Source organism: Rhamphochromis sp. 'chilingali' (assembly GCF_963969265.1).
Source record: "Rhamphochromis sp. 'chilingali' genome assembly, chromosome: 12".
NCBI lineage: Eukaryota > Metazoa > Chordata > Actinopteri > Cichliformes > Cichlidae > Rhamphochromis > Rhamphochromis sp. 'chilingali'.
The window spans coordinates 31,636,474-31,646,170 of record NC_137939.1 but is presented as its reverse complement, the minus strand read 5'-3'; the positions used below and the strand labels follow the sequence as shown (position 1 = coordinate 31,646,170).

Genomic DNA, 9,697 nt, shown 5'->3' with positions numbered 1-9,697 from the left:
TCGCAGTGCTACGATTCAGTTATAGGTACTCGTGCCTTCCCCCGAGATCCTGTTGCAAACAAGGCTAGTATGTTAATCAAAGGCACCACATGTGACACATCGAGGCCTCCCGGTCATTTCCTATTGTTCAGCAACCACAAAGCCTCTGTGAAAAGCTATCAGTCTGAAGCAGCAGTATCATTCCTCAGGATGATGAAATTGCCAAAAGATGTTGTAGCCCATCACGGGAAATGCCTTTTATCTTAAGGCAGTGGTTGTTTGTGTCTAATCCTACAAATATATCTTTAGCTGGCTGCAACTTTTATCATTGATTTACTATGATAATTTAAATAGCATTCATCATCTGTAGTGGCAATGACAGCAACAAGTGGCCGAGCATTGTTTACTTTTAACTGATTTAATTAACTCTGTGCTATTGTTTGACATTATGCTAATAGATTTTTTTGAAGTCATTATCTCAGATAGTTTCTTTATTAAAACATTTAGCTAAAAGCAGTTAAATCTAATTAAAGAAGGGGTATCTGTAAGAAAAAAGCTCAGTACTTTAGAGAATTATAATGTATTCTGCGGGCAGACATCCTAACAGGAATTGGATCAGCGACTCGGGGAAGGCTGTGATGGCTTGTTTTTTGTCTTGACGTGTCAGGAGCAGCTGACCGCATTGTTCTCCTTCAGATTCACAGCCTGAGTTCTTTCATAATCCTGGTGTCGCTTCTGAAAGACACTGATAATACGTAAGCTTCTTTATCACTCCGAACGTTTATTCAGTTCTACCAGCTGTTGTGTTCTGTTGATCATAGAAGTATCAGTGGCCAAACAGAAATTCTCACAGTTCATACTGAAAACAGTACCCGTCTTTTCTGTGTAGAAACTGTAGAAACTGGGTGAAGGAAGTGTCTCTTTGTCCTGCTGCTAGTGCCCCGCTGTCTGCGTGACCTCTTTTGACGACTTTTTTTTTTCCTGACCTTTCTTTGTTTCACTATGACCTCTCAGTGAAGTGCATAAATGACAGTTACACATATAAAAGACACAAAGGATATACATTATTTGTTGATTAACTGTGCAGGAAAAATATATACAAATGATAAAAAAAAGCAAAGAATTTTATCTTTTTAAATTATGGTAGTAGTGACGTATGTATTTGCAAACGTAACACTCTCTTGTTATTAGTTATAATGATGGCAGTCTCTTGTCATTCAGACTGCAATGCTTGATCTCTTCTATAAAATTATACGTTATGAGCACCACACCTAAAACTGAAACTGATTTGTTCTGTTTACAAAACTAAGCAAAACCAGCTTAGCAGCCTGGACATACAACAGCTGTGGTATTTGCGCACATTCCCAAGATTCTAGCAAGTTAAGCACACATAATAACATGTAACATGCATCTTTTATTATCTCTACTCTCAAAATGATCCCAAAGCTGTAACAATGTGCTCAGATTCTACCAACTTAGAACAAAGTTTGATGTATCCAAGTGGAAAAACAGAAGCTAAAGTGTTTTTGTCTAAATGTATGCCTGTATACTTGTTCTTAAGATGAACACTTATCTATCAGTTGAAGGCAGATCATGATTACGTCACTCATTTGCATCCCTACAGCAGTATAATCTAATTTTCCGCTCAAAAGACTAAAACAAACAAACAAAAAATGTAAAGACACAGTTGGTAGCATCCGCGTTACAAAACTTCCCTAACAGACACGCACATGCATGTGTTGTCCCCGTAAGCACTGCAGGGGGAAAACATTGAGATATTTAGCTTGCTTTTTCCTTATAGGTAAAAAAAAAAAAAAATTCCATCAGTTTGTGAAGGGATCAGAACCGGTTATGACGGTTTTCTTTTTTCTTTTCATTAGTACCCAGAATAGTTTTAACCTCTCATATTCCATATTACTAGCAAGCACTGCCATGATGCACATTAGTGCTGACAGGAGGTCTCCTATCAGGCCTCTCCTCCCACTATTCCCCTGTTTCACCCCCTCTGAGCTCAGTGCATTCACACAGTCACATGCATTGTCCTAGGATGAACTGCAGCAACATGGTGGCTGAGAAAATCTGCTGCACTGTGTACAGTCCATGCATTGTTAAATCCATATGGGAACTATCTCTTTATTAATAAGCCTTTTTAGGTCATTATCGTATGTGATTGTGCAAAAAAAAAAAGAAAAAAAGGGAGCGACTAGTCCTTGTGACGCACAATCACTTTCCCAACTGTATGGAAAAAGAGTTCCCTTAACTCTCACTCCTGGAACGCTGCGTGTAGGGGCATGCAGCTGTTATCATCGTCTTCACTGTTATTTGACAAGTCACTAAATACAGAAAAGGCTGAGCAGATTTCTAAATAACTGCACACGGAAGTTTAAAACATCTGGAACTGTTAGCAAGGCCACAAAGTTGCTCGTGATTTCCAGTTAAAGTGTTGTGTAAGGGCATCTTTTTAGTCACTCTTCCAATTAGTTTTAGTAATCTAAGCGAGATGTGTGAGTAGTTTTGCTTTCTCCTTCACTTCCGTCTCATTAAAACTCAGTCAGAATTCCTCACTCCCAGATTCATCAACACTATACTCTGTTTGCTAATGAAAATGAGCTCTTCACACATAAACAAAACTGCTGGCAAAGTCGTCACAGTGTATCTTAATTGAGACATTCCTCCAGGGAAAGGAGAGACAATGGAGCACATGTCTTAAGCTGTGCAAGCAGCAGTACCTCACTTTTTCTCCCTCAGTGCCGTGGCAATTACTTTGATGCACAATTTAAAATGATCACACCTATTATAGACAGTAATACAAGAATAGTGTGCCTCATTGATAACAAAGGAGCAGTGTGAGTTATGCCTTCGGGGGCTGCGACTCATCACTTAATGGTGGGTGAATAGTGGTTCTCAGACACTTCTATCTAAAACACATCCTTCCAGAGACTGCACACTACGCCATCAATCATAGAAATTACATCATAAAAGGAGAAGATGATTTGAGGTCTTCCTTTACCTGAAATATCAAATTCCTTAGATCTTATTTTACATTTTTTATCTCCAAGGTACACCTCACAGACACTAAAATTCAGCAGTAATGTCCAACAGCCATCTGTCTGTCTAAAATAAAAAATATGACCTCTACTCTGGTTAATTTGCTTTTTCTCCAGTCAACAAACATTTATTTGTTGGCATTACAAATATATACAAGTGTGTGACAAATTAAAGGAAAAACAAACAAAAAAGGAAAACCATTTCCAAAACACACTCCCTAACTTGTTTTTTTGACCATGGCAGCGCGTTAGCCAGCTGTCTAGCATGTTAGACCACTCATTCAAATGGAAAACGATCTGTTGACTGCGAAGGCCACAGAATGCGATTTGAATTCTTGTACATACTTGTGGCTCGAGGTGCCATCTTGGGAGAGGCCACTCCCAACAGAAGCATTTAATCATAATAAAGGGTTAAGATGGCTCCCCATAATCTTATAATGATTTGCACTGTCTCTGCCCTATATAAAAATGTTGCCATGCAACCACCAGATCCTCTCACCAAAGGGGTCATTGGATCAGGTTTTTCCTTTGATTTGTCAGAGATCTTTATGAACATGAGTCAGACTTACAGTATTTGGCTTAACACCCAGATTGGGTGTAGCGGGATACGCTACACCTTTGCTGCACTCTTATATGCATAAAAATGGTTGCTATGACATTGCTCATGAATAGAGGCATCTTTTATTTATTTATTTTTTGGCCAGACTTGCCTGGTCATCTTCTTCTTTGTTTTTTAAATTGCTGGAACATCCAATTATTCTTGATAACACTCCTCATGCTTTTATAGCTTACATTAAAAATGAAAACTCTGAAGCAAAACAGGCATGTGGTATATTTATTTGCATTTATTGTCTTCAGGATAGCTCAAGTTTCACATACACACTACATAACGACAAACTACAGCGTCACATTAATTGCACATACGCCTGACACAGTTTACTTACACCGGAAAACTTTTGTTAGTTGACACGACACAAAGTGCTAAAATCAAAATAAAAGCTTCTCGGTTGTGATTTATGAGTAATGCAGAGCATACCACAAGGACACATTTGCACAAAGACACAGTTTCAATACCTCGGATGCATTTTTAAGCATTTGTTGAGTATTTACAATCAGTTCCCCAAAGATCAGTAGAGATTGTGATGTCCCATATAAGCTAAAAGATAGCTGTTCTGGCATGTACCTTTTTGTTTTAGTCCACATATAACTTGCATAGAGTTCAAAAATCTGCAAGCACACTCTGCTATATAAACTTTAATACTCCTTAGACCAGCTCCATTAAGAGCATTTCTATGACTCATATCTACGTCCTTCATGTTAACCACTGCATTACCTTAACTGCGTGAATTCTCTGGTGTGAAGTGTAAAAATAGAACCTATATGACATTGAGTTTTATCGATTTAACACAAAATAGTTGTTCAAGGCAAAGCATGGCACTATATATTGCATAAGCCCAGTATGTTAGATTGCAAAACAGAGAAAAGTCATTTTAAACGTCTGTAGAAAATGTCACATTTATGTGACAAAAAATATGTCCAAACAACCTCTGACCATTTTAAATCTCCACAAGTTCAACTCCCTGCTAACTGTTCTGTCCACTTTCCTTTATTCTTCCAAAACCTTACCTTTGCTATTGTGACTTTTAAGCAGTAACAATTAAAAAACAAAGTAATCAAAGTAACTCAGGGGATTCAAGAAGGTGATAAGAGAGAAAAAGAAGGACTGAGTACAAGTGAGAAGGAGGGAAGGAGACTGTACAGGAAAACGTAAGGGTTGCTTCTGGTCTCATTTGGCTTTCTCAGCTCCTTGAGCAGCGGTCAGTGGCTCTGTCTGGACTCCGGCGTCTGTAGAAGGACGTTTCTGAGTCTACAGTTTGCAGGGAGAAAATGGTACATTTTGTTGCAGTGTCTTTAGAAAATGCAACTCGTTCAATATCTATTTTTATTTAATTTTTGTCTTTTATAAGCTTTAATTGTTTTTTTAGTTAAACAAAAACTTTATTAATTTCTTTCACAGGCATCAAATGTATTAAATTGGACTCTGACTAAATTTGTTACATTTAAGTAACGGTAACTGTCCTATAATTAAACTGCATTTCCAGATGTGTTATATCAGTCCGCTTGGTTTTCAGTAATGTGGAGCCTACACCTTAAGTGTCTGCTGCCATCTAGTGGGGATAATACAAAAATACTTTGCACTATGCAGTGATAAGGATATTGTGCATGTTTCTAATGTTAATATTTGGGGAAAGTAATGTTCTTCTTACCAGATTTTTAAAGAATAGCTGAATGGAGTTCCTCTTTTCCAGTTTTTTGGGCACACTGGCTGCATCATCGCCAGCTTGGGAAGGCACAGAGGCTGGTTTGTTATCTGCAGCTTGCTCTGAAGACTTGGCTGCCACTTTAGGTTCCTCCTTGGCTTTCACTGCTTGAGCTGCCTCCGCTGCTGCAGGTGGGGTTGGGGTCACCTTCTTGGGCTCAGCAGCCTAAAAGTGTTGCGGCACATAATGAAGCATTCAATTATTTTAGTCCTTGACAGGCTTGAGATTCACACACCGGTGGCTCATACACTTCACTCGTTAAGTGCAGATGGACTTTGAGGTGGCACATGAAGTGGGATTAAAATGTACATCTGCTGTTAGGATACGACATCATGCGCAACATCACGAGGGACGGTGACATATGCTCAAAGATAACAGCAAATGGAGAAAAATGCTTCTGGCAAAGAAGTTGTTTAGAGCATGTTTTAATACCAGACGTAATTGATGAAATTACTCTGGTTAATAATGCATCTGTTTGCAAGAGGCAACGTATTTTCATGTATTTACCAGTCCAGTAGTTTTCCTGAGGAGCCGAGCTCCACTTGTGGAGGCTGCCTGGACTTTTGTGGTCATGTGATCTAATAGCACCTCAAATTCACATTAACCTGTTACTTACCATTCTGTAATTTCACCACAATTCATACCTAATGTATTTCAGAGTTGTTTCTTTTCAGAGATCTTATAAATGTTTATGGGAATAGGTTCTTACTTGGGGCTTGAAGAAAGAAAGGAATGGGGATTTTGAGGCGCTTTTCTTTTCTTCCTGAGCAGGTGGCGGCGGCTCTGGTTTTGCAGCAGCCTCCTGGGTGCCAGCTTTTGAGGAATCCACCGTCTTTAACCAAAGCAGGAAAAAGAAAAATATGTATCATGAATATTTACTAAAAAAAAAAGGGAAAAAAATCAAAGGGATGCTCATCGATTTAGGTGACAGAGTGAGAGTAGGAGCTTCCATCTGTGACATGAAAGAGGAGGTAAAGCAGTAAAAAGATATCTGTGATCAGAGTAGAGAGACAGCGTATAATCAGATCAAGATAAGAACTAGTGAGGAAGCCCACATTGTCAAGCGCAAAAGCCAAAATCTGTAAAGAGGAAGAAAGAGGAAAAAGGCAAAGCCCATCAATATTCACTTTACATTTCAAAGATGTCCACTTTTAAAGAAACAGCTAGTTAAACATTTTGGGAAAACTTTAATTCTTCAAGAAAGTAAGAAAAGAAGAGTCACATAACCCCAGATATCTGGGTTGATTGTGTCACGGTTGAACAGTGCAAGGCTGCAAGGCTGCTTCCTCGTACTTGTAGTCTTTCTGCTAAAGCTCAGTCAGCCATCTTGGTACTTTGGCCTCACACATAGTGTGATTATCAATGTGACTCATATGGTTATTTTATAGCCACTCATCTCCCCTAACTATTAAAAGAAACATAAGAAAAGAAAAAAAGCTTTCCCAGAACATTAAACACCACTAATTTACCTCAGTTTCTACCACTGGTTGTGGTACCTCTTCCTTTATCTACAGAAAAGGGAGAGTTATTTGTTATATCCTGAATTGGAAGAGCGTAAATAGTGATAGTCATTAAATCTTATATCGTACTCATTTTGTGCCATAATGGGGGTTGTTTAATCTGTACAGTTTGGGATGTGATGCGATACAATTATTTAAAAAAATGGATGAATTACAAAGAGTAAATGTGGGAAATGTTATGGTACCATATAAGTGTGGCAACATTATTGCAGAGGTGCCTGCAGAGTGAAGAAAATCAGGAATTAATATTCCTAAGCACTTCTTGCTCATTTACCTGCACTTCTACAACAGGCTCTTCCCCCACTGCTGCTGCCTCCTGAGGTTCAACCTCATTTTGAATCTAAGCAAATAGAAATGAATCTTTACATACAAAAACAGCTTTGGAAGAGGGTACGTGGTGTAATCAGAGGCTCAAAAGACCATTCCACTCCCTAAAAGAGTACAAAGCCCCAAGAGTGAGAAGTTGCCTTTCATTTACCTGCACTTCTACAACAGGCGCTGGCACATCCACTGGTGTCTCCTGTAGAGCAAAACTGTTATTTTATTCTGCACAGATGCAAATTGCGATGAACATTTCAAACCCTGTAATTAACCATAAAGCATGTTTGTTATGTAACTCAGGCAAGATGGTTTGTAATTATCCAGTCGTCTCCAGCAAGGCTTGTGTGCGGAAGATTCATGTTCACATCTTAATACATTAATGTAACATTCCCTGAATGCAGCTGGGAAGATTAAACAGGCTCGAGTTCACATGTAAGTTTACACCTGGCTGTACCTCTGCTCCTACAGCTGACTGTTGCACATGACTGATTGTCTGCAGGACAGCGAAATGCAAAAGGACTTCAGAACCTCAAAACAGATGAAAAGTTGTATTTATGGACTACTCACTATGTTAACATGACAATGAATGGTGACTTGTATCAACTGGTTAAGGAAGTTCAAATGCATTAGAAGAGTCAGAAAGAGCTCCACACTGTAATGTCAGCACAACCCAGAGGTGTAATTTCCAGGGGGGTTAGGGAGGTTATGACCCCCCCCCCCCCCCCCCCCCCCCCCCCAATAATCAGACCCAGCCAATATAACTCCCCCAATGAAATTATGAATTATCTTGCATAAATAGGCTGTTGATTCTCTTTACTCATTTCCATTATTACCAGCAAAATAGTTGCATGTTTAATCATCTGGGAATTTACCCAGATTTATTTATTTATTTAGACAGAGATCTTGACCCCCCCCAATGTTCAGCACATAGTTACGCCCATGGCACAGCCCCACAGCTCCTCTGGCATGAGTCCAAAGTGCAGGACAAAACCAGTTTATAGATTGTGTACTCCAAACCACTTTGATCGAATCTGGGAGAATCTTAAAATATTCATCAGGGATATTACTTGTTTTAGTTTATTTTACTAAGTAGAAGTTTGTTGTTGTTTTGTGTGTGTGTGTGTGTGTGTGTGTGTGTGTGTGTGTTGTAATCTATTTTACTCACTTATGTTTAGTTTGATTGTTGTAAATGTGATTCTTTTTCATGAAATTTTGTCTTTTTAATTATTTCAGATAGCAGTTAATTTTTTCCTCCACTTACTGTTAGCGCATGTATGTTGGAAATTTTACCCTCTTCATGTTGTTTGTCTGTTCATTTTAACTTTTTATTTATTTATTTTTTGTTTATTGCTGTCTTGGCAGCTTGTAATTCTTCAGTATGTAAATGAAAGGTGTTGGGTTGAATTGGTTGATCTGTGTTTAAATATGGGACAAAATCCAGCAAGAAAAAAGAAAAAAAAACATGGATGCTCAAAAATGTAACAACATAACGATTTGATCTTGTAAATTAAAGCCTTTTTATTTTAAAATACACATGTTGTTTATTTTGGCTCTACGGAAACTAAAATTAAAAAAAGAAATCTGTTGTAGTTATGCCCTATAACACCTTCTCTGGGCAGCAGCTAAATGTAATGGCTTCTCGTTGAGCTCACAGTGATGCAAATGTGACTTAACAGTCAGTGCGGTTAAAAGAAAGGAGATGCAGTGTTGTGGGTGAGCATTTGTGGTGCTGGTGGGTGCTGATGAGCCTTGTTAGCCCTTTGTCCCTGCTTCTGCTCCTTATGCTGAAGCTATGATCTTTATGTATTATGCAAAAACGTAAGGACGACGTCATTCTTCTTATCTTATTCTCAACAAATAAGAAAACCTGATTCTCCCAAGAGAAAAGGTTTCAGCACAGGACTAATGCTACTTCACAAAACTATAGCTCCGATTAGGAAACAGTAAATTGCAAATTTCTGGTGCCTCTGGACAAATGAGCTCTTGTTCGGTTAGTAACTGATGAGCCATGGTCAGTTTGAGAATATGATCATTTACTGTACCACTGCTGCAGTCTTGCCCGGGGCTTTGGCTCCACTTGCTGAAGCACCATTGCTTTTGGAGGTCTTGACTCCTAGCAATACCTCAAACTGACATACAGTATGTTTCACACTGTGTTCTCATTGAACATGCAGTGAGTGTCTATATGAATAGCTATTCCTTAAAATAGTGATTGGATCTTGTAATCTGCAGTTAAAGCTGTTTGTTTACCTTCTGGCGGAAAAATTTGCTCAGAGTATCTTTGGCTGATTTTCCTTTCGAGGACACAGGCTCCTTTCCAGCAGCTTTAGGTTCTTCTTTCGCAGAGGCCTTTACAGGTTTGGCAGTTGGCTCTCCTTTGATTTCCACTTTCGGTGGCTCTGGAGGTGGGGGTGGTGGGACAGACATTCCTTTGGGTGCTGCAGGCGGTTCAGATATTTGTGCAACCTATTGAAGAAAGAGAGGGGCTGTTAAAGCAATGGTTTACACA

At 39.0% G+C, this 9,697-nt stretch overlaps 1 protein-coding gene across 5 annotated transcripts in view; it reads right to left on the bottom strand.

The window, feature by feature from the left end:
* Positions 1–3,850: 3,850 nt before the first annotated feature.
* Positions 3,851–9,697, bottom strand: part of bcas1 (brain enriched myelin associated protein 1) — a 39,377-nt gene continuing 33,530 nt past the window's right edge. For 3 of the 5 annotated variants that reach the window (XM_080899817.1, XM_080899819.1, XM_080899818.1), the window contains 7 exons: positions 9,439–9,654; positions 7,346–7,387; positions 7,142–7,207; positions 6,817–6,855; positions 6,057–6,179; positions 5,294–5,512; positions 3,851–4,893 (listed from right to left, as the gene is read on the bottom strand). In XM_080899817.1, the coding sequence (XP_080755943.1) occupies positions 4,813–4,893; positions 5,294–5,512; positions 6,057–6,179; positions 6,817–6,855; positions 7,142–7,207; positions 7,346–7,387; positions 9,439–9,654 (786 nt within the window). In that variant the 3' untranslated portion in view covers positions 3,851–4,812. The remainder of the gene's footprint in view (positions 4,894–5,293; positions 5,513–6,056; positions 6,180–6,816; positions 6,856–7,141; positions 7,208–7,345; positions 7,388–9,438; positions 9,655–9,697) is intronic. The other 2 variants (XM_080899820.1, XM_080899821.1) reach the window with 2 other exon arrangements.